Here is a 25,265-nt window from a genome sequence, read left to right on the forward strand (position 1 = left end):
TCTGAGGCTGTCTCTGTTATGGGGGCTCTGCGGCTGTCTCTGTTATTGGGGCTCTGCGGCTGTCTCTGTTATATTATCAGTTGCAGTTGTTTGGGATGCTTTAGGGTGTTGTCCATACTTTATGGGTGTAGCTTATGTTCCTTATTCCTGGACAATAGGCCGGTATAGAGTACAGCTCAGGGAGAAGAGAGGCTACAGATATGGAGAGACTTTGTACTTTATATATGTAGAATTCTTTATTAGGCTCCATCGCTCTGTCCCGTAGTTGCTCCTCACTTGCTCTTCCCGGGATCTGACAGCAGACGGGAGTAGTCAATCTTCCCAGCTAAATCCTTATCATAGTGAGACATGATGTGATATATATCATCCTCATCCAGCACTATATTACACAGCTTCACCACCGACCGGAACTCCGGGAGGCTGAGGAGGCCGGATCCATCCTTGTCCATCTTCATACAGGACTGAAGAAGGTTCCTCCACTCTGTGCTGGAGATCTACAGGAGACGGGAAGACGTATAACCCGGATGGTGAGGGGGATGGATGTGATGTATGATGTATGGATGTGCTATGTGATGTATAGATGTGATATGTGATGTATGGATGTGATATGTGATGTATGGATGGATGCGATATGTGATGTATGGATATGATATGTGATGTATGGATGGATGCGATATGTGATATGTGATGTATGGATGTGATATGTGATGTATGGATGTGTGATATGTGATGTATGGATGGATGCGATATGTGATATGTGATGTATGGATGTGATATGTGATGTATGGATGTGATATGTGATGTATGGATGGATGCGATATGTGATATGTGATGTATGGATGTGATATGTGATGTATGGATGTGATATGTGATGTATGGATGTGATATGTGATGTATGGATGTGATATGTGATGTATGGATGTGTGATATGTGATGTATGGATGTGCTATGTGATGTATGGATGTGATATGTGATGTATGGATATGATATGTGATATGTGATGTATGGATGGATGCGATATGTGATATGTGATGTATGGATGTGATATGTGATGTATGGATGTGATATGTGATGTATGGATATGATATGTGATGTGTGATATGTGATGTATGGATGGATGTGATATGTGATGTATGGATATCATATGTGATGTATGGATGGATGCGATATGTGATGTATGGATGTGATATGTGATGTATGGATGGATGTGATATGTGATGTATGGATGTGCTATGTGATGTATGGATATGATATGTGATATGTGATGTGTGATATGTGATACGTATGCAGTATTATATGAGCACTGTATGATCGGTCTGTTATTAGACGGCGCACATCCCGATACCTTCTGGCGCAGTCTGTTTGTGATTGCATCAAGGCCGCAGACTAGGGACTGTGTGGGTGACGCCATCTTCTCCTGAGTCTTCATTGCTTTTCCTCCACCTTGTTTAATCATGTTGCTTCCAGTCTGATACGGCTGAAGAAACTTCACATAGGAAATCCTACAGGTATAACACAGGTCATATTGTGTATAGAGAGGTAGTCGCAGCCCTGCCCCCTGTATATCATGTGTATAGAGAGGTAGTCGCAGCCCTGCCCCCTGTATATCATGTGTATAGAGAGGTAGTCACAGCTCCGCCCACTGTATATCATGTGTATAGAGAGGTAGTCACAGCCCCGCCCCCTGTATATCATGTGTATAGAGAGGTAGTCACAGCCCCGCCCACTGTATATCATGTGTATAGAGAGGTAGTCACAGCCCCGCCCCCTGTATATCATGTGTATAGAGAGGAAGTAACAGCCCCGCCCCCTCTATATCCTGTGTATAGAGAGGTAGTCACAGCCCCGCCCCCTGTATATCATGTGTATAGAGAGGTAGTCACAGCCCCGCCTACTGTATATCATGTGTATAGAGAGGTAGTCACAGCCCCACCCCCTGTATATCCTGTGTATAGAGAGGTAGTCACAGCCCCGCCCCCTGTATATCCTGTGTATAGAGAGGTAGTCACAGCCCGCCCCCTGTATATCATGTGTATAGAGAGATAGTCACAGCCCCGCCCCCTGTATATCCTGTGTATAGAGAGGTAGTCACAGCCCGCCCCCTGTATATCCTGTGTATAGAGAGATAGTCACAGCCCCGCCCCCTGTATATCCTGTGTATAAAGAGGTAATCATGGCCCGCCCCCTGGATGACATCACTGATATAATATTAATATAATAACATGTAATCAACATGAGATCCACGCTCCTTATACTACAGTAACAGCTACTACATCCAGCCCCAATATCATGAGAGGTAGTCACAGCCCCGCCCCCTGTATATCATGTGTATTGACAGGTAGTTACGGCTCCGCCCCCTGGATGACATCCCTTGTACCTGTAGTTGTATATAGACATATACCTTGTGTACGTACCTGTTGTGCCCATCAGTGAACTTGGCGGCGATGGTGTCACACTGGTGTTTGGTGAGGTCAGGGCTCAGCTCCTGCAGCAGGTCCAGAAACTCTTCTCTAGTGACACATCCAGAACCCTGGGGATCCAACTCCCTGAACTGGAGCCAGAGGTCATCGAGAAGAAGCTTCACCTGGACAACAGGTAACATCACTGCATTACAGCACAGTACATCTGCACAGTCCGCTCACTGCTCACATCACTGCATTAGAGCACAGTACATCTGCACAGTCCGCTCACTGCTCACATCACTGCATTAGAGCACAGTACATCTGCACAGTCCGCTCACTGCTCACATCACTGCATTACAGCACAGTACATCTGCACAGTCCGCTCACTGCTCACATCACTGCATTACAGCACAGTACATCTGCACAGTCCGCTCACTGCTCACATCACTGCATTAGAGCACAGTACATCTGCACAGTCCGCTCACTGCTCACATCACTGCATTAGAGCACAGTACATCTGCACAGTCCGCTCACTGCTCACATCACTGCATTAGAGCACAGTACATCTGCACAGTCCGCTCACTGCTCACATCACTGCATTAGAGCACAGTACATCTGCACAGTCCACTCACTGCTTACAGCCATGTTCCCTATGCTTAGCATTGTCTTTCTATTGTTCTAATTTCAAGGTTTCCTCTATTAAGTTATTGAAGGGCCGGTCCAGTTTTCTGATAACATAGGGGAACATTACTGAACACTGCACCCCTGGTCTGCACCACAGAGAAGGCGTGGATTGTCACCTCCTCTATGGTGTATGCCAGCTGTAACATCCACTGGATTGGCTGGTAGGGGACGGGTTAGGGTTTACCATGATTAAAGGGATTGTTCACCAAATTGTTTTTCTTTCTGATCAACTGGTGCCAAAGAGTGCAGAGATTTGTAATTCTATTGTACTTCTATTGAAAAATCTCCCGTCTTCCAGTACTTATGAGCTGCTTTATGTCCTGCAGGAAGTGGTGTATTCTTTCCAGTGTGACACAGTGCTCTCTGCTGCCACCTCTGTCCATGTCAGGAACTGTCCAGAGCAGCAGCAAATCCTCATAGAAAACCTCTCCTTCTCTCTAGACAGGAGAGAATACACCATTTCCTGCAGGACATACAGCAGCTGATAAGTTGATTTCAAAGAAAAAATTTTTGGTGAATAACCCCTTTACCACATCCAGGTGTAAATCATGGCAGAAATCTACACCAGCTCCAGAGCGGGGGTTATGGCTGGCGTATGCCATGGAGAAGGTGAGAATCCACCCCTACTCTGTGGCATACTTGTGCAAACTTGGTTGCAAGTTTATTAAATTTGCCACTTTGTGTTACAATTTTTTAAAAGTTAGTGAATACACACTTTCATTGTTTACACTGAGTGTGCAGGGTATGTGCCCGTCCTGCAGTGTATGTGCCCGTCCTGGGGTGTGTGCAGAGTATGTGCCCGTCCTGGGGTGTGTGCAGGGTATGTGCCCGTCCTGGGGTTGTGTGCAGAGTATGTGCCCATCCTGGGGTTGTGTGCAGGGTATGTGCCCGTCCTGGGGTGTGTGCAGAGTATGTGCCCGTCCTGGGGTGTGTGCAGTGTATGTGCCCGTCCTGGGGTTGTGTGCAGAGTATGTGCCCGTCCTGGGGTGTGTGCAGGGTATGTGCCCGTCCTGGGGTGTGTGCAGGGTATGTGCCCGTCCTGGGGTGTGTGCAGGGTATGTGCCCGTCCTGGGGTTGTGTGCAGGGTATGTGCCCGTCCTGGGGTGTGTGCAGAGTATGTGCCCATCCTGGGGTGTGTGTAGGGTATATGCCCATCCTGGGGTATGTGCAGGGTATGTGCCCGTCCTGCAGTGTATGTGCCCGTCCTGTGGTGTGTGCAGGGTATGTGCCCGTCCTGGGGTGTGTGCAGGGTATGTGCCCGTCCTGGGGTGTGTGCAGAGTATGTGCCCGTCCTGGGGTTGTGTGCAGAGTATGTGCCCGTCCTGGGGTTGTGTGCAGGGTATGTGCCCGTCCTGGGGTGTGTGCAGAGTATGTGCCCGTCCTGGGGTGTGTGCAGAGTATGTGCCCGTCCTGGGGTGTGTGCAGGGTATGTGCCCGTCCTGGGGTTGTGTGCAGAGTATGTGCCCGTCCTGGGGTGTGTGCAGAGTATGTGCCCGTCCTGGGGTGTGTGCAGGGTATGTGCCCGTCCTGCAGTGTATGTGCCCGTCCTGGGGTGTGTGCAGGGTATGTGCCCGTCCTGGGGTGTGTGCAGGGTATGTGCCCGTCCTGGGGTGTGTGCAGAGTATGTGCCCATCCTGGGGTGTGTGTAGGGTATATGCCCATCCTGGGGTATGTGCAGGGTATGTGCCCGTCCTGCAGTGTATGTGCCCGTCCTGGGGTGTGTGCAGGGTATGTGCCCGTCCTGGGGTGTGTGCAGGGTATGTGCCCGTCCTGGGGTGTGTGCAGAGTATGTGCCCGTCCTGGGGTGTGTGCAGAGTATGTGCCCGTCCTGGGGTTGTGTTCAGAGTATGTGTCCGTCCTGCAGAGTATGTGTCCGTCCTGCAGAGTATGTGCCCGTCCTGCAGAGTATGTGTCTGTCCTGCAGAGTATGTGTCTGTCCTGCAGAGTATGTGTCTGTCCTGCAGAGCATGTGCCCGTCCTGCTCCCCTTCGCAGTCCCATTGTGTCAGTCGCGCCCGCTCCGCTGCCGTCTTCTCCGGTTTCTCGTTATAGATTCCGCCCTGACCCCGCTCTGCAGAATAAAAGCTTTTTAATGATTAGAATCGGAGATTTTTCCCCCCTCGGAGCGGCAGATCCATTATCCCATGCGTCCGTGTCTTCCCTAACACTGCAGCCATTGTGCTCCCGGTGTCCTCCTTCTCACAGCTTGTCGCTCGGAGCAGACTCATTGTATTGTAAATGGGGGCCGCGTCTCCGTGTCACCGCGCAAAAAGAATTTATTAGCTCAATTAATGTTCAATTTATGGAGCCTGCAGCCACATAGCGAGATGTAAGCGAGCACTTAGGAGTCGCTGTGCGATAAACCTTCCCCTCATCAGTCTCATTGTTACATAGCAGCTAAATATAACCAGATACAGTATATACTGAGTGCAGGTGTACAGGAGAAAGTCCTGCTACCTTCTAATATACCTCAAGCCTTAGTTTCTCCCAGCTGTATGCCCAAGTCTCTCTATCCAGTCTATACAATCCGTCCTGGACGCCACACTGGTAGGCTATGTTCACACAGCGTTTTTTCTTGTCCGTTTATATTACTTCGCTGTTTGGCCACCTGTCTGTGTAATAACGGTGTTGGTGCATGATCTGTCCAAGATCTGTCCTGGGGTCCGTTTGGCAGGAGATGCAGTTATTCCCCTAAAAAAAAACTTTAACCGTTTCCCGCACGAGGACGTAACTGTACGCCCTCGTGCGGGTGGGGGCGTTCGGAGCAGGGTCTAAACCGCCGCGTTCCCGGGTGCGGCATGTAGCCCGGGGCCGCGGCTATTAGTGGGCATGGTCCAATAGCCGTGCCCGCTAAATAAGTCTTCAGATGCAGCTGTCAAAGTTGACAGCTGCATCTGAAGACTTTAGAACAGCTCTTCCCTGGTGTCTAGTGGGGAGATCGCTCCCCTGTGACGTCCTAACGGAGGAGCGATCTCCATGACTGGTGCCGGCCGGGGTCTGCGTCGTAATGGCGCTGATCCCGGCTCGGCACTCGATTGCTTCCGGCTGCAGCAGCCGGAAGCAAACGAGTGCCGATCTTATTGATGTATGCTGCATATCTATGCAGCATAGATCTGAATGAGAGATCAATGCACTTATACTAGAAGTCCCCCAGGGGGAACAACCCTAACCCCAGGGGGGAATAACCCTAACCCCAGGGGGGAATAACCCTAACCCCAGGGGGGAATAACCCTAACCCCAGGGGGGAATAACCCTAACCCCAGGGGGGATAACCCTAACCCCAGGGGGGTAATAACCCTAACCCCAGGGGGGCTTCTAGTATGAGTGTAAAAGTTAAAAATAAAGTGTCATTATTAATAAAAAGCCCCCTCCCCTAATAAAAGTCTGAATCACCCCCCTTTTCCCAGGTTATAAATAAAAATAAATAAATAAACATGTTTGCTATTGCCGTGTCCGTAATCGCCCAAACTATTAATTTATCACAAAAAAATCCCAACGTGCAGAATTGCGCATTTTTGGTCGCATCAAATTCAGAAAAATTGTAATAAAAGCGATCAAAAAGTCGTATATGCGCAATCAAGGTACCGATAGAAAGAACACATCATGGCGCAAAAAATGACACCTGACACAGCCCCATAGACCAAAGGATAAAAGCGCTATAAGCCTGGGAATGGAGCGGTTTTTATTTTTTTATATGTTAACACTGGTTTGAATTTTTTACAGGCCATCAAAAACAATGAAAGTTATACATGTTACATATCGTTGTAATCATAACGACTTGAGGAACATATATAACAAGACAGTTTTTCCATAGGACACACGGCGTAAAAACGAAGCCCCCCAAAGAAAAAGAACTGCGGTTTTCTTTTTTCAATTTCACTGTTATATAATTTTTTTCTGGTTTCTCAGCATATTTTATGCAAAAATTCAGCCTGTCATTGCAAAGTACAATTAGTGACGCAAAAAATAAGGGCTCATGTGGGTCTGTAGGTGTAAAAATGCAACTGCTATGGCCTTTTAAGCACAAGGAGGAAAAAAACAAAACGCAAAAACGAAAATTAGCCTGGTACTGAAGGGGTTAAAACTTGCACCTCTGTGCCCAATGGCTGTAGCCTGGAGTGTCTGTGCCCTAGGCCTGCAACGCCCCTCCGTCCCTCCTCATCATCAAGACCCAGGCAGGAGTTTTTCTATTCATCCCTTGATGAATAGAGTACTCTAAGCCACGCCAATTTGGCACAGGGCTGCAAGTTTTAAAGTTGTTTTTAAGGACAATAACTGCATCACCTGCTGAACGGACCCCAGGACAGATCTTGGAAAAAAGCGTCGGACGGTACAAGGTTTGGGGGGGGAGGGGGCAGATTGTGGGTACAGAGTCGCTTTAATATAAGTCAAACTGTGTCGATCCCATTTAGTGAGTAACTGGAGCATGGTGGATTCACTTTTGTTGGACTTTTTAGTCTGGGGCCCCTAAAAGAACATTCAGCAGCAAAAATAACAATTGTTTGGCATAGTCATTGCATAGTCTGTAATAATATACAGTTTATAAAGGTAAGTATACAGATTACAACAGATGAGTTAATCCCAACATATTGGATTTTAGCTAGCTACATTGTCAAGTTTAGTTCTGATTTGAACATAGATGGGGGCGCCATTGCATTGGTTTCTATGAAAGAAATGTTCCTCACCATCAGTGGTGATAAGCGGTACTGCAAGTTTTAATTAAACATCAAACCCAATTTCTGCTTGGAGGACACGATCGCAGGATCTCACCTTTGTCTGCAGGAAATTTGCAATAATCTTGGTGTCAGAGTTCAGCTTCAAAGAGCGTATCAGGCAGTCCACGTCACCCCTCACCGGAGGAGAGATTTTAGCATTAGGGAAGCAGGAAGACTTTATGGAGAAACCAAAATGGCGAACAAATTGGTAAAAGTCGACTGTCTGGTCTTGGTTAAGAATTAAGGTCTTCCATATCCTTCCTACATCTTCTCTGGACATCTCCGGGCTGACGTCACATCTGGAAGGAGGATTTAAAAAATGATTAACCTGTAAGAATGTAACGTAAGAGTCGGAGTCCTGAAGTGCATGATGGGAGTACTCACCTTTTCAGCAGCTGATACAAGGTCTCCGCTGTCATTCTCCGGGTGTTCCGGTCGTCTATCTCATTGAAATTCCGCTCCAAAGTCTCATAGTTGTTTTTGACGAGATGTTTGATGATGTCTGTGAGCTGTAAAGTGATGAGACCTTTCTTATATATTTTACTTCGTCCGCTAGTCCCAATCACTTACCATCAAAATATGAGAACCTTGTGTCAGGAACCTTGAACATGATGAGGGTCAGACTAGCTGCTATGATGTCTCTATACACTGTATACACACAGAAGAGGGGATCCTGCTTTCCTATATCTCTATATACACCCTCAGAAAGAGGAGACTAGCTGCTATGATGTCGCCATACACTGTATATATACACAGAAGGGAGGATCCTGCTTTCCTATATCTCTATAGCACACCCTCAGAAGGAGGAGACTAGCTGCTATGATGTCTCCATACACTGTATATACACAGAAGAGGAGATTCTGCCCTCCTATATCTCTATAGTACACCCTCAGAAGGAGGAGACTAGCTGCTATGATGTCTCCATACACTGTATACACAGAAGAGGAGATCCTGCTCCCCTATATCTCTATAGCACACCCTCAGAAGGAGGAGACTAGCTGCTATGATGTCTCCATACACTGTATACACACAGAAGAGGGGGTCCTGCTCCCCTATATCTCTATAGCACACCCTCAGAAGGAGGAGACTAGCTGCTATGATGTCCCCATATACTGTATACACACAGAGGAGGGTATCCTGCCCCCTATAGCTCTATAGCACATCCTCAGAAGGAGACCAGCTGCTATGTCTCCATATACTGTATACACAAAGAGGAGGGTATCCTGCCCCCCTATAGCTCTATAGCACCCCCCCCCCCAGAAGGAGGAGACCAGCTGCCATGATGTCTCCATACACTGTATACACAGAAGAACGGATCCTGCTCCCCTATATCTCTATAGCACACCCTCAGAAGAAGGAGACTAGCTGCTATGATCACACAATTGATAAAATCAGTTGCTGTATGGATGACATTATAGAGCAGTACTGAGCAGTGTAAGCTGTGATTGCAGCCTTGGGATGAGACATTAGAAGAAAAAAAAGCAATATCTGTGTTTCTCTCTGATTCTCTGCTTTTTCCTTCCCCTCTATAGAAATCTATGGGTAGCTGTAACCTTATCTCTCAGTAATTATACAATCTCACTTCTGCTTCATGTGTACAGATTACAGATGAGAGATATGTATTTCTTCCTGGAATAAGATATAAAGCTTCTTATAAACCTCATGCATAGTAGTCATACTCCCCTTTAAGAACATATCAGCCTGGTTCCTTTGTCTGACTTATATAACAGAGTACAGGAGGAGCCACCGTTACCTGCTCCAGGCTCCTCTCTCCCAGGTGACTCTTCTTGTTACCACCACTTTTATTGGCTACCTTTGGCTTCCGGCTGCAGCTGGTCAGAACAGTCTCCCGTCCGTCCCAGATGCTTAAATTCCCGTCTCTGAAAATAGTAACCACAAGTAATAGATTATTTTCTGTTCTGTGGATGGTGGAAATCCAAGATGAAAATTTCTAGACCACGGAAAGGCAGGGAAATTTATTCTGCAATGAAATTCTTGACCACTAGGGGGCAGATGATCCCCAGCGTCTGCAGGAAGAGCAATACACGGATCTGATTCTCCAGCTGACAGAATAGCCCTAAAAATAATAGTCACATTGTATCCAATAACAGATGTTACTAGAAGTGTTTCTTCTTCTCTCATCTCACTCACTGCTTTACCTGCTATCGAATGTGGCCATAAACTCCAAATATCTGATATCTCCATAATGATCCACGGGTAACGTCTCCACCACGTGTGCAAACTCCTCATCTGTTACCTTTATAGAAAACCTACACAAACATTATATACAGCATTATAACTGCTCTATTCTTAGGGGGCAGTATTATAGACTATTTATATTCCTGTATATAGGAGCAGTATTATAGTAGTTATATTACTGTATATAGGAGGCAGTATTATAGTAGTTATATTCCTGTATATAGGAGCAGTATTATAGTAGTTATATTCCTGTATATAGGAGCAGTATTATAGTAGTTATATTCCTGTATAAAGGGGCAGTATTATAGTAGTATATCCCTGTATATAGGAGCAGTATTATAGTAGTTATATTACTGTATATAGGAGGCAGTATTATAGTAGTTATATTCCTGTATATAGGAGCAGTATTATAGTAGTTATATTCCTGTATATAGGAGCAGTATTATAGTAGTTATATTCCTGTATATAGGAGCAGTATTATAGTAGTTATATTCCTGTATATAAGGGGCAGTATTATAGTAGTTATATTCCTGTATATAGGAGCAGTATTATAGTAGTTATATTACTGTATATAGAGAGCAGTATTATAGTAGTTATATCCCTGTATATAGGAGCAGTATTATAGTAGTTATATTCTTGTATTTAGGAGCAGTATTATAGTAGTTATATCCCTGTATATAGGGAGCAGTATTATAGTAGTTATATTCCTGTATATAGGAGCAGTATTATAGTAGTTATATTCCTGTATATAGGAGCAGTATTATAGTAGTTATATTCTTGTATATAGGAGCAGTATTATAGTAGTTATATCCTTGTATATAGGAACAGTATTATAGTAGTTATATTCCTGTATATAGGAGCAGTATTATAGTAGTTATAGTCTTGTATATAGGAGCAGTATTATAGTAGTTATATTCCTGTATATAGGAGCAGTATTATAGTAGTTATATACTTGTATATAGGTGCAGTATTATAGTAGTTATATTCCTGAATATAGGAGCAGTATTATAGTAGTTATATTCCTGTATATAGGAACAGTATTATAGTAGTTATATTCTTGTATATAGGAGCAGTATTATAGTAGTTATATTCCTGTATATAGGAGCAGTATTATAGTAGTTATATTCTTGTATATAGGAGCAGTATTATAGTAGTTATATTCCTGTATCTAGGAGGCAGTATTATAGTAGTTATATTCCTGTATATAGGAACAGTATTATAGTAGTTATATTATTGTATATAGGAGCAGTATTATAGTAGTTATATTCCTGTATATAGGAGCAGTATTATAGTAGTTATATTCCTGTATATAGGAGCAGTATTATAGTAGTATATTCCTGTATATAGGGGCAGTATTATAGTAGTTATATTCTTGTATATAGGAGCAGTATTATAGTAGTTATATTCCTGTATATAGGAGCAGTATTATAGTAGTTATATTCCTGTATATAGGAGCAGTATTATAGTAGTATATCCCTGTATATAAGAGCAGTATTATAGTAGTTATATTCTTGTATATAGGAGCAGTATTATAGTAGTTATATTCTTGTATATAGGAGCAGTATTATAGTAGTTATATTCTTGTATATAGGAGCAGTATTATAGTAGTTATATTATTGTATATAGGAGGCAATATTTTACATAAATGGCAGTAAAATAAAAGTTATTTCTGTCTCTAAGTAAGTTTACCTTTTCTCTAGGATCGCCCTGAAGTCCTGGGGGCTGAGAACCTTTAGGTTATTTTTATCCGCTTTTCTGTCAACAGATGTTTTGTACTTTATGTTAGTAATTTGCAGTTTTAACAGTGATGCAGCAATTTTTCAGTCATTTCATACATCAATGTACATTATAATACTGTATAGGTGTCTAAGTCCTGGGCTATTCAGTAATTGTGTCAGTATATTGGTATACAGCTTAAAGCGTCTTGTCATATCCTCCAGCAATGAACTGCAATTTTGCAAAACTGAAAGTATGTGCAGGCTTTGTAGAACATATGCACTGTATGGAAGCTGAGACGACCTATGAATTACAGTATAGGGAAAGGAAGCAGATGCCCCATGGACTTGCTCAGCCCTATCCACACCCCTGCTAAATACATGGCAGGTTATAACAAAATCATACACCAAAAAACTCTTGTATTAAGTTTTGCTTTATGTTTAATGTGCAGCCTTAGTGAAGATATAGTATAATGATTTTATAAGGTCACTGAATGATGCTATTATGTAGACACAATACTCCAGTTTTATATAACGTCTTGTATAGAGACTATATAGCGGTAGTAGCTGCTAAATGGTGACACCTTGTTATATGCAACAAAAGCCTGGACTGCCAAGAGTACACCGAAATGGAAGCTATAAAGAATAGGGAATTATAGGAGGGAATTCTGGGAGTAATGTAGAGCTATATGTATGATATCATTGATCTCACCTAAATTCAGAAAGGAGGGAGTTAAAATCAGTGTGTAAGAACCGTATGAGCTTGTCTTCTGCAGCGCTGGTTGTGGACAATGAGCACGATTCTCTCTTCCCAGTCCTGGATTTAAAAAAAACACAGAAAAAAATAGCTGAAATGAATTAGATAAAACTTCCTAACTGGATCTGCTAATGTGAAAACAAGCCATATTCTGTACAGACACTGAACCAGCAGGGCCTACAATGAGGTATGAGATTTAGTACAGTAAAAACTCTGCTTAGCATATTCTGTGCAGACACTGAACAAGCAGGAGCTATAATGAGGTATGAGTTCCTATATACTAGCACCAGTGCTTAGCATGTTCTGTGTAGACACTGGACCAGCAGGGCCTGCAATGAGACATGCGAAAAATAAAGCATTTACAACTAAAGGAAACTGTAGTCAATGGGCGACATTTATTAAGTCCAACGTTTTTTTACGCCGGACTTATAAATGTCCCCGCATCTCCGGCGCTACGGAGATTTATGTAGAGGCGGACTGCGCACAGCCGAAAACCTAGGTTTTTTGCGTATCTTTTAGTTTAAAAAATGATAAATCCGCGCTCCCCCCGTTTTGCCCCCTCCACACTCCCTCCCCGCGTACCTCCCCCCCCCCCCCCCCCCCCCCCCGTCGTTCCCGGCGGAAAGGGGCGAGTTGCAAATATTTTATTCGCAAAACGGCCATTTGTGAATAAAATATTTGCAAATTGCCCCTTTCCACAAGAAAGTACGCCTTTTTGTGTTGATACATGTCGCCCAATGTGTTCCATTAAACAAAAAGAACATCACAGAAACCAAAGTCAATCACAACTTCTCCTGTATCTGAGGACCCCAGCAGGCACTGAACCAGCAGGGACTGTAGTGAGATATGTGCCCCTATAAATAAATTTATATATAATAAATTATTATTTATATATATGAACTGAATCAGCAGGGACTGTAATAAGATATGTGTACCTACAGATTATGACCACAGCAGAGGATAATCTGTTCAGACACTGAACCAGCGGGGACTGTAAAAATATATGTGCCACTATAGATTATAACTACAGCAGAATAAAACCTATAGAGATACTGAACAAGCAGGGACTGTAATGAGATGTGTCCTCTACGGATTAAGACCACTGCAGATGATATTTTGTATAGACACTGAACCAGCAGGGGCCGTCATGAGATATGTGCCCCTACATATAATGACCACAACAGAGCATAATCTGTAAAGAGACAGAACCAGCAGGGACTGTAAAGCAATATATTCTCTTACAGCCGAAGGCCATGTTCACATGGCGTAAGATACCGGCCGTTCCGTGACCCGGCCAGGTCACGCAACGACCGGTGTCAGAGAAGATCAACCCGGCTGGTACTGTAGTGCTGGCCGGATGATCTTCACTCCTGATAAATTGGGATGAATCCTGATGAATTCACTCCATAGTGTGCACTGTCAAGTTTTCTGTGGCCGCTATTCAGTAAATAGCTGCCGCAGAAAACTGTTAGGCCGCTAGGGATCCCGGCCGAAGTGTATATTATATGTATAAACTCTGGCCGGGTCCTATAGAGGGTAGCACTATGTGAGTTCCTTAATAATCACGGATGTTGTTGCCGATTTGCGATTATTATGAAACTTACGTAGATTGAACATAGCCTAAGGGTAGGTTCACAATACAGAATCCGTGCGGATAAGTTACGGCAGATTCCATAGCTTGTTCCTGCTCACGGTGGCGCATCTCTGCACATCCCATAGACTCAATTTTATGCACGGGAAAATTGTGCTGTCCACTAAAAGAAATGACATGTCAATTCTCTTGGTGGACAGCGGAATCCGCCCGAACATAAAATTGAGTCTACGGGATGGGTGGAGAGGAGCGCCACCGTGAGCGGGTACAAGCGACGGAATCCAACGTAACTTATCCGCACAGATTCCGTAGTGTGAATCCATTCTAAGACCACAGCAAAGCATATTCTGTTCAGACACTGAACAAGCAAGAGGTGCTGTCAGATATATTCTGCACCTAGGAGCTAACAGAGACATAGCAGAATTCTGAAGACAGCTCTGGAGGAGACTAAACTGCTAAACTAGGAAAAGGAAAACTGAAGTATTTGCAGTTATTTGCTTTATTGCACATTGAAGAAGAGATGCATGACAGTATCCAGGCCATCTCCCATCAGGATATGTGACCAGATAGATTGGACTCTGACCGTACCCATAGTCAGGCTTACTGAGGACCTTGTACGCTCTTCCATTCTGATTCCGGCTCTGGAGACGCTGCAGGAATTCCAGGTAATTGACATGGGGCAACGTCTCGTCCAATCCGCAGCGGGATAGGAAATGCCCCAGCTGATCCCCGGTGAGCGGGAGGTGAAACTTTTCCAGGACTTTGAGGAAGTTTTCTTTAGACACCTAGAATTAAAGAGACAGCACCGTAAGGGGGGACGGACGAGGGGTCTCGGAATGGGACCACACCACCCAGTCACTCATCATCTCACCGTCCCAGAACTCTGTGGGTCATACTCCGAGAACTCTGTCTTCATGGCTCGGGCCCCCTCCCTGAACTTCTCCTTCAGCCACTTCTCTATACTCAGCGAGAGTTTCCTTTCATTTCCTGTCTTGGTTACTATTTTATTGGTTGTTTCTGCAGATATAAAACGTGCAGTTTAGTTACTGTAGCTTTATGTTATCCCTGATGGTGAATGCTTGGGGACAGTCTACTCAGTGTTTACAGACACTACATGCAATATACTAGGCCAGCAGTATTCGGAATGCAGCTCCGGGGGATACTGGAGAAGAGGACATGATGCAACTCATCATAATGAATGTGTAATAGTTGATAGCTCTGCTGTAATGTGATGCGCTCACTTATTTGCTGGGGCTCCTGGCTGTCAGACACTTTCTGCAGGGCAGACAGGAGAAGACTGCGGCTTTCCTCCATTTTTTTTGTACCAAGATGACATTGCAAGTCGTCGAACCTCAGAACATCGGCTTCATCCTTGACATATCTGTAAAAATACCCAGCAATCATAAGAGGAACACAGATGAGGACGCACTAGTCCACAGAGCTCGCAGCCAGTTACTAACCTTTTCCATAACTTTTTATATTCCTCTTCTGACATCTTTATTCCGATCTTGGTTAGAACACTGCGGAGGTCAGAAGCGTTCAACCGATCATTTGGAAATAATTTCAACAGTTCAAAATACCTGTAATTAAATTAAATACAATGACGCTAATTATTCCTCATGTAATCTGGAGCTTCTATCAGATCTTTTGATCATTTCTATTTTTAGCCTGCAGTACCATGTATAACCACAAGCACTGGACACAGATTTTCCATAGATACCAATGCAATAGCGCCCCCACCAATAACTTTACCTAAAGAAAACTATTTTTATTATAAATTTGTAATAAAACTTGAAAACAATGAATGCTCCCTGCAGAATATACATTTATTGTTTAAAACAGATTTATTGTAATTAATTACAAGATGTGCCGATTGGAAATAATGTTCTCTGAAAGACTCAATGGTTGAAAGTGAAACGTTGGTCGGAAGATATTGGCTAGAAGGTCCATTATTTGGAGGGCTTCTAATTTGAAAGACAAGTTGGTTTATTAAAATGTTTACTGGATAAGAGGGATGCGTTGGTTGGATGATATGATGGATGAAGTCATGTTGGTTTAAAGGGGTACTCTGGAGGAAAATAAATCTTTTCAAATCAACTGGTGTCAGAAAGTTATATAGATTTGTAATTTACTTTTATTTAAAAAAAACAAAAAAACAACAAAATCCTTCAACTACTTATGAGCTGCTGCATGTCCTGCAGGAAGTGGTATATTCTCTCCAGTCTGACACAGTGCTCTCTGCTGCCACCTCTGTCCATGTCAGGAACTGTCCAGAGCAGCAGCAAATCCCCCTAGAAAACCTCTACTGCTCTGAACAGTTCCTGACATGGACAGAGGTGGCAGCAAAGAGCACTGTCTCAGACTGGAAATAATACACCACTTCATGCAGGGCATACAGCAGCTGATAAGTACTGGAAGACTGGAGATTTTTTATTTTTTTTTAAATAGGAGTAATTTAACTTTCTAACACCAGTTGATTTAAATACATTTTTTCTCTGGATTGCCCCTTTTAGGATCTGTTACTGGAAAGTCATGTGGGTTGACACCTTGTTGCCAGTCATGTGGGTCGGCACTTTGGTCGGCACACATATGTTTTGCTTGGCCATCACTACCCCATCATCTATACCTCACCTGTTATTAGCCATGTCCTTCAGCTGTAGATGAACCTCATAGGCCGTCTTCAGAGCCCCCTTATGCTTCCTCTTCATGGGGTCCAGCCAATCCGGGGGCGAGTTATCTTCCTCTAGCTTGAAATGATCATAGAAGGCATCAAAGGTAATAATCGACTTCCCTTCCAGATGTAATCTATAATAACAAGTAACCCATCAGTCAATGAGCACATGCCCAGGTATATAGAGGTGGAATATTCCTCCAGGATTTGGAGTCTGATCGGAGAAAGTTGAATGATTTCCTGTCTGACACAGCCCTGAGCTAACGTACCTGCGCAGGAGCTGCTGATACACCGTCTTATGGATGAAGCGCCCCAAAAACGTGGTCAGGATGATCAGTAATGCGTCTCTGTAAGACAAGAGCGAATGTGATCAGTCAAATGGCTGGTAACAGAGACCAATAGATTAGTTATCATCCAATTTTCCCAGAAAACGATGGAATTACCATTACCAGCATATACAGAGACCATAATTACCCGAAAAAGGCCACAAGACTGTCATTTTGACCTTAGATTTGTAATTTACTTTAATTAAAAAAAAAAAAAAATCTCCAGTCTTCCAGTACTTATCAGTTGCTGTATGTACTGCAGGAAGTGGTGTATTCTCTCCAGTCTGACACAGTGCTCTCTGCTGCCACCTCTGTCCATGTCAGGAACTGTCCAGAGCAGCAGCAAATCCCCATAGAAAACCCCTCCTGCTCTGGACAGTTCCTGACATGGACAGAGGTGGCAGCAGAGAGCACTGTGTCAGACTGGGAAACACCACCTACTGGAAGGCATACAGCAGCTGATAAGTACTGGAAGACTGGAGATTTTAATAGAAGTAAATTACAAATCTCTGGCACCAGCTGATTTAAAAGATTTTTTTTTTTTTTTTGCTGAACTACCCCTTTAAAAGTGTATACTGCGCAGGTGCCTATGTAGGACCCCACAGGAATCAGTCAGAGATGGACACTTCGTTGCTTCCCCAGGATCTGATACTGAACTAAATACATGTTTTACCAGCAGCAGATGACGGGGGGATTTATATTCACTGGGATTTATTCCGCTGACTCTCCATAAGTGCCACATCTCCGCCCTCATATTACAGCACATGGGTGTAAGTCATGAAAACCTAGCAATGACATATCTATACGTAGGAAAGGATAAATATACTCCACCTGCTGACTCTGCCTCTAGCTTCAGGGTCATGTGACCAGAACAGGCGCTTCAGGTCATAGAATCCGCCGGAATTTATTTTTTCCAACAACCGGAAATTGAGCTGAAATGAAAACATAAAATGTAACATCTGATTTTATATCCAAGTGTGCGCTCTAAGAGATGAGTATACAGGAGTCACCGCTGATCTATGAGATATACTACATACATCATATTATTTATACTGTATTATACTCCAGAGCTGCACTCACTATTCTTCTCGTGGGGTCACTGTGTATATACATTACATTACTGATCCTGAGTTACATCCTGTATTATACTCCAGAGCTGCACTCACTATTCTGCTGGTGGGGTCACTGTGTATATACATTACATTACTGATCCTGAGTTACATCCTGTATTATACTCCAGAGCTGCACTCACTATTCTGCTGGTGGGGTCACTGTGTACATACAAACCAAAAAAGTGCCAAAAATAACCTAGGGGGTCCAGGGTACATTTAAACAAAATACACACTAGCGCAAAGGGCCATAAGCCCAAAGGGCCCTGAATCACCCCTGGTAAACCAAGTAAAACGTAACTTTTAATGTACTAATATACACTCACCGGCCACTTTATTAGGTACACCTGTCCAACCGCACGTTACCACTTAATTTCTAATCAGCCAATCACATGGCGACAACTCAGTGCATTTAGGCATGTAGACATGGTCAAGACAATCTCCTGCAGTTCAAACCGAGCATCAGTATGGGGGAGAAAGGTGATTTGAGTGCCTTTGAATGTGGCATGGTTGTTGGTGCCAGAAGGGCTGGTCTGAGTATTTCAGAAACTGCTGATCTACTGGGATTTTCATGCACAAACATCTCTAGGGTTTACAGAGAATGGTCCGAAAAAGAAAAAACATCCAGTGAGCGGCAGTTCTGTGGGCGGAAATGCCTTGTTGATGCCAGAGGTCAGAGGAGAATGGGCAGACTGGTTCCAGCTGATAGAAAGGCAACAGTGACTCAAATAGCCAACCGTTACAACCAAGGTAGGCAGAAGAGCATCTCTGAGCGCACAGTACGGCCAACTTTGAGGCAGATGGGCTACAGCAGCAGAAGACCACACCGGGGGCCACTCCGCTCAGCTAAGAACAGGAAACTGAGGCTACAATTTGCACAAGCTCATCGAAATTGGACAGTAGAAGATTGGAAAAACGTTGCCTGGTCTGATGAGTCTCGATTTCTGCTGCGACATTCGGATGGTAGGGTCAGAATTTGGCGTCAACAACATGAAAGCATGGATCCATCCTGCCTTGTATCAACGGTTCAGGCTGGTGGTGGTGGTGTCATGGTGTGGGGAATATTTTCTTGGCACTCTTTGGGCCCCTTGGTACCAATTGAGCATCGTTGCAACGCCACAGCCTACCTGAGTATTGTTGCTGACCATGTCCATCCCTTTATGACCACAATGGACCCAACATCTGATGGCGACTTTCAGCAGGATAATGCGCAATGTCATAAAGCTAGAATCATCTCGGACTGGTTTCTTGAACATGACAATGAGGTCACTGTACTCCAATGGCCTCCACAGTCACCAGATCTCAATCCAATAGAGCATCTTTGGGATGTGGTGGAACGGGAGATTGGCATCATGGATGTGCAGCCGACAAATCTGCGGCAACTGTGTGATGCCATCATGTCACTATGGACCAAAATCTCTGAGGAAGCTTCCAGCACCTTGTTGTATCTATGCTACCAAGAATTGGGGCAGTTCTGAAGGCAAAAGGGGGTCCAACCCGTTACTAGCATGGTATACCTAATAAAGTGGCCGGTGAGTGTATGTTTAAAATATAGACACCGTGATCTTGTTAAAAACACTCTCCCACAGTACACTGATATTTTCGTATTTTCAGTCCACCTAACAGTGGTACTGTGTATTGTAACTGAATAGCTGCAGACTACTCGGCCTAGGGACTGTGGGAGTAGCTGATTAAAACCTAACACACCGCCACCACAACTAGTTTCACCCCCAAACGGGGCGTCCTCAGGTGTAGGGCAAATGGCGGTGACCCCTGGTACATTTGAGACTTATAAATGCTACGTACTTAACACAATGTGGGGCGGGGAAAGGATGACAGCCAATAAGACAAATATCAAAACTATCCACCTACATCTACACCGAACTCACCAATCACCTCTAAATACGTCATCAAGATGTGCCATAGCCTTAGCCAATCACCGTCACTCGTACAGGTCCACCTATCCGCTAACGGCAACCATCCTCCAATCATATTGGGTGGAGATACGTCATCACTCACGTGTATGAAACCTGCGCGATGACGTACGATGTCCACTACTGCGCAGGCGTCCACACTTGGAACTAAGCACCAGTGACATATACCTATTGCGCTTGCGCGCCCATCCAGACACAAAGATGTATATATAGGCGCCTGCGCACGGACTAAGACTTCTAGGATTCGGATAATAGTTGGCGCATGCGTGCGGACTTAGACTGAATAAATAGCTGATGCCAGAATAATTGGAATAATAAATTAAATAAACAAAAATGAAAAATAAATAAATTATCAGTGATAGTAATGACACATATTAAATCAGCACTCTCAAGTTCAATGTCTATAAGTTACATTAGATATCATAAGTCCTTTACTGTTATAAAAACAACAGGCACATAAATAGATGACAGTCATAAACTATTACAAAGGAGTCACTTCTAATAAAAGATGAACTGAACAGATAAATAGGTAAGTATAAGAGGTAAGTATTACGTCTAGATTCATAAATAAGATAATAAACAAGCTCAAGTAGTAGCTGATACTGGGAAGAGGTGGGCTCCACTTCTTAGGTTTTATGAAATATAAACTCTTAATAACAGAATACCAAACCACCTATTCAAAGAAAGCCAAATAATAACATCAAATGATAACCACATCAACAAATCATCATTATCATTAATGGCTACCTCTATTAACCCTCACATAATAATAACTATCTAATAAAACTCAACCAAAAAGAAAAGATATCGCACCAGAGAAATAATCACGGATCAAAGTAATTAACATAACTTAAACACTGAAAACAATTAAAGAATAACATATAATATGTAAAACACCAGAACTTACAAGAAGGCAGCATATGAGAAACTAAAATATCCATCTCCATACATATTATATGTTATTCTTATGTGTTTAATATGTGTCATTACTATCACTGATAATTTATTTATTTTTTCTTTTTGTTTATTTAATTTATTATTCCAATTATTCTGGCATCAGCTATTTATTCAGTCTAAGTCCGCACGCATGTGCCAACTATTATCCGAATCCTAGAAGTCTTAGTCCGTGCGCAGGCGCCTATATATACATCTTTGTGTCTGGATGGGCGCGCAAGTGCAATAGGTATATGTCACTGGTGCTTAGTTCCAAGTGTGGACGCCTGCGCAGTAGTGGACATCGTACGTCATCGCACAGGTTTCATACACGTGAGTGATGACGTATCCCCACCCAATATGATTGGAGGATGGTTGCCGTTAGCGGATAGGTGGACCTGTACGAGTGACGGTGATTGGCTAAGGCTATGGCACATCTTGATGACGTATTTAGAGGTGATTGGTGAGTTCGGTGTAGATGTAGGTGGATAGTTTTGATATTTGTCTTATTGGCTGTCATCCTTTCCCCGCCCCACATTGTGTTAAGTACGTAGCATTTATAAGTCTCAAATGTACCAGGGGTCACCGCCATTTGCCCTACACCTGAGGACGCCCCGTTTGGGGGTGAAACTAGTTGTGGTGGCGGTGTGTTATGTTTTAATCAGCTACTCCCACAGTCCCTAGGCCGAGTAGTCTGCAGCTATTAAGTTACAATACACAGTACCACTGTTAGGTGGACTGAAAATACGAAAATATCAGTGTACTGTGGGAGAGTGTTTTTAACAAGATCACGGTGTCTATAATTTAAACATATATTAGTACATTAAAAGTTACGTTTTACTTGGTTTACCAGAGGTGATTCAGGGCCCTTTGGGCTTATGGCCCTTTGCGCTAGTGTGTACTGTGTACATACATTACATTACTGATCCTGAGTTACATCCTGTATTATACTCCAGAGCTGCACTCACTATTCTGCTGGTGGATAATTAGTGTATAATCTAGGTCAGGAATGGGGAACCTTCGGCCCTGCAGCTGCTGCAAAACTACAATGCCCATCATGCCTGGACAGTCAAAGCATTGTAGTCCTGGTTGCTTTGGCTGTATATGGTGGAGTCAGGCAGGATATATTGCACATGGAGATAGAAGTGACACTATGGGGGACATGTATGAAAAGGCGTAAATGCCTTTTTTAGGCGCAGATGGGGCAGATCAGAGTAAAAATATTTGCAAATGGTATGTTTGCTAATTTTTTTTTGCATCTGCCCCATCGGCGCCACCTTCGCCGGACTTCATAAATGTCCCCCTATCTGTATGGACCATATAGGAGTTCCGGCCTCACCTCATCACACTGCGTCTCCTGCTGGGATCTTGTATCTGTCGCTGATCCTTTCTTTTCTTCCTTTCCATTTCTCTCCCAGTGTTTTCTATCTGCAGTAAAACATTGAGGTGATGAGTATATATATGAGATACACTGTGTGTATATATATATGAGCTATACTGTATGAATATGAGATACACACACAGTGTATATATATATACAGTATATATATATATATATATATATATATTTGTGATTGCAGCTGTATGAGACCGGCCATAACGTGACCCGGCTGGATCACGGAACGGCCGGTCTCAGAAAAGATCATCCCAGCCACTACTGCAGTACCAGCCGGATGATCTTTAGCGCCGCTGAGTTCTGATGCAGGCGCATCTGTGCGCGCCCGCATCAGAACCCTCCACTGCACACAATGGAACAGGCGGCCGAAGCCGATCGCTCCACAGTATGCACTGACAGGGTTTGCTGCGGCCGCTATTCAATGAGGAGATCGTTATTTAGCTGTCAGTAGCCATGCTAACACCTGGATCCTGGCTGTTACTGTGAGCAGTAGTCAGTATTCTGCAGGGTTATGCTTTGTATCATACAGTTTTCCTCTATGCACCGTGTATCTCTGCTTGCTGTTATTAAATAGGAAACGTCATTGTTTACTCCCAATGAATGATAAATCTGTGAATATTGGATACAGAGGATACATTGGGAGCCATAGCACTCCATCATACATTATACAAAGTATAATGCCTCTTCTGGGACCCCCAAGATGTGGGGAATGTAGAGGCCGCTGCGCTGATTTCTCATCCTGAGGACAGGGGTGGTGCTATTGTTTCAAGATAGTAGCTGTTCTTTTCTAATCCTGGATAATTCCTTTAAGGATTTTGTGCCACTGTTTTGGTTGGAGAAGTTGCTAATTTAGGAGATTTTGTTGTGCAAAAAGAAGCAAAACAGTTGCTGAGCTAATATAGATGTCCCATGATTTATGATGAATGTAAATAGCTTATAGCAAAGATCAGCTGATCATCTTATATCTTTAGTATATGGGGGGGGGGGGGGTCACATATCCTTAGTAATGATTGGTGGTCACATATCCTTAGTAATGATTGGGGGTCACATATCCTTAGTAATGATTGGGGGTCACATATCCTTAGTAATGATTGGGGGTCACATATCCTTAGTAATGATTGGGGGGGTCACATATCCTTAGTAATGATTGGGGGTCACATATCCTTAGTAATGATTGGGGGGGTCACATATCCTTAGTAATGATTGGGGGTCACATATCCTTAGTAATGATTGGGGGGGTCACATATCCTTAGTAATGATTGGGGGGTCACATATCCTTAGTAATGATTGGGGGTCACATATCCTTAGTAATGATTGGGGGTCACATATCCTTAGTAATGATTGGGGGGGTCACATATCCTTAGTAATTATTGGGGGTCACATATCCTTAGTAATGATTGGGGGTCACATATCCTTAGTAATGATTGGGGGTCACATATCCTTAGTAATTATTGGGGGTCACATATCCTAAGTAATGATTGGGGGTCACATATCCTAAGTAATGATTAGGGGTCACATATCCTTAGTAATGATTGGGGGTCACATATCCTTAGTAATGATTGGGGGGGTCACATATCCTTAGTAATGATTGGGGGGGTCACATATCCTTAGTAATGATTGGGGGTCACATATCCTTAGTAATGATTGGGGGGGGGTCACATATCCTTAGTAATTATTGGGGGTCACATATCCTTAGTAATGATTGGGGGTCACATATCCTAAGTAATGATTAGGGGTCACATATCCTTAGTAATGATTGGGGGTCACATATCCTTAGTAATGATTGGGGGGGTCACATATCCTTAGTAATGATTGGGGGGGTCACATATCCTTAGTAATGATTGGGGGTCACATATCCTTAGTAATGATTGGGGGGGGTCACATATCCTTAGTAATTATTGGGGGTCACATATCCTTAGTAATGATTGGGGGGGTCACATATCCTTAGTAATTATTGGGGGTCACATATCCTTAGTAATGATTGGGGGTCACATATCCTTAGTAATTATTAGGGGTCACATATCCTTAGTAATGATTAGGGGTCACATATCCTTAGTAATGATTGGGGGTCACATATCCTAAGTAATGATTGGGGGTCACATATCCTAAGTAAATTATTGGGGGTCACATATCCTTAGTAATGATTGGGGGTCACATATCCTAAGTAAATGATTGGGGGTCACATATCCTTAGTAAATGATGGTGGTTATGATCCAGCTTTACCAATATTGGCCCAGTGGTCCAGCTTGGTCCAGTCATCCATCTGCTCGGTGCGGTAGGTCCGGAGCTGGGTTTGCAGGGTGGTCTCGCCCCTCCCCTCGGATCTGGAGAATCCTCGCACTGAGAGGCTTTCTGGGTCCCCCCGGCGCAGGACGGGGTGCTGAATCCCTGGCAGCTTGGACTGGGCCCCAGAGAGGCCCCTGGTTGCCATGAATAACCCTGAGCTGTGTGCCCGGCCACTGACTGAGAGGAGGAAGAGGAGTTTAGGAACCTTCAGTGTCAACAACAGAGTTACTGAGGAAACCATTCTCTGTGCCGCACAATGGTCGCCATAGAGACGCTGAATATATGTATCCTGTGTAATAAGAGAAATCAGTGCTCCAGGCCAGACCCCAGGGTGACACCAGGCCCAGCCACCCCCACTACAGAGCTTAGATACCAGGAGTATCCCCAGCGTGACACCAGGCCCAGCCACCCCCACTACAGAGCTTAGATACCAGGAATATCCCCAGCGTGACACCAGGCCCAGCCACCCCCACTACAGAGATTAGATACCAGGAGTATCCCCAGGGTGACACCAGGCCCAGCCACCCCCACTACAGAGATTAGATACC

General features: G+C 43.9%; 1 protein-coding gene across 1 annotated transcript; it reads right to left on the reverse strand.

Moving 5' to 3' along the window:
• Window positions 1–210: 210 nt before the first annotated feature.
• On the reverse strand, window positions 211–25,029 carry LOC138799042 (EF-hand calcium-binding domain-containing protein 6-like). The gene is made up of 18 exons (XM_069979784.1): window positions 24,655–25,029; window positions 22,375–22,463; window positions 17,891–17,991; window positions 17,003–17,080; window positions 16,694–16,867; window positions 15,523–15,642; window positions 15,304–15,443; window positions 14,934–15,079; window positions 14,651–14,847; window positions 12,427–12,531; window positions 11,689–11,754; window positions 9,960–10,070; window positions 9,554–9,680; window positions 8,185–8,309; window positions 7,856–8,099; window positions 2,415–2,584; window positions 1,346–1,502; window positions 211–494 (listed from the first exon to the last, which is right to left on the reverse strand). The coding sequence occupies exons 1-18, from the start codon at window positions 24,956–24,958 to the stop codon at window positions 273–275; spliced, it is 2,676 nt and encodes an 891-aa protein (XP_069835885.1). The 5' UTR covers window positions 24,959–25,029; the 3' UTR covers window positions 211–272.
• Between the last annotated feature and the right edge of the window lie 236 nt (window positions 25,030–25,265).

This window comes from Dendropsophus ebraccatus, chromosome 8 (assembly GCF_027789765.1).
Source record: "Dendropsophus ebraccatus isolate aDenEbr1 chromosome 8, aDenEbr1.pat, whole genome shotgun sequence".
Classification (NCBI taxonomy): Eukaryota; Metazoa; Chordata; class Amphibia; order Anura; family Hylidae; genus Dendropsophus; species Dendropsophus ebraccatus.

Coding starts and splice junctions, on each gene's coding strand:
- LOC138799042 (XM_069979784.1), bottom strand. CDS start 24,958: ATGGTTTCCTCAGTAACTCTGTTGTTGACACTGAAGGTTCCTAAACTC. Junction 14,848..14,933: donor ACCCACAGAGTTCTGGGACG/GTGAGATGATGA, acceptor CTTTAATTCTAG/GTGTCTAAAGAAAACTTCCT. Junction 12,532..14,650: donor CTCAGTAAGCCTGACTATGG/GTACGGTCAGAG, acceptor TTTTAAATCCAG/GACTGGGAAGAGAGAATCGT.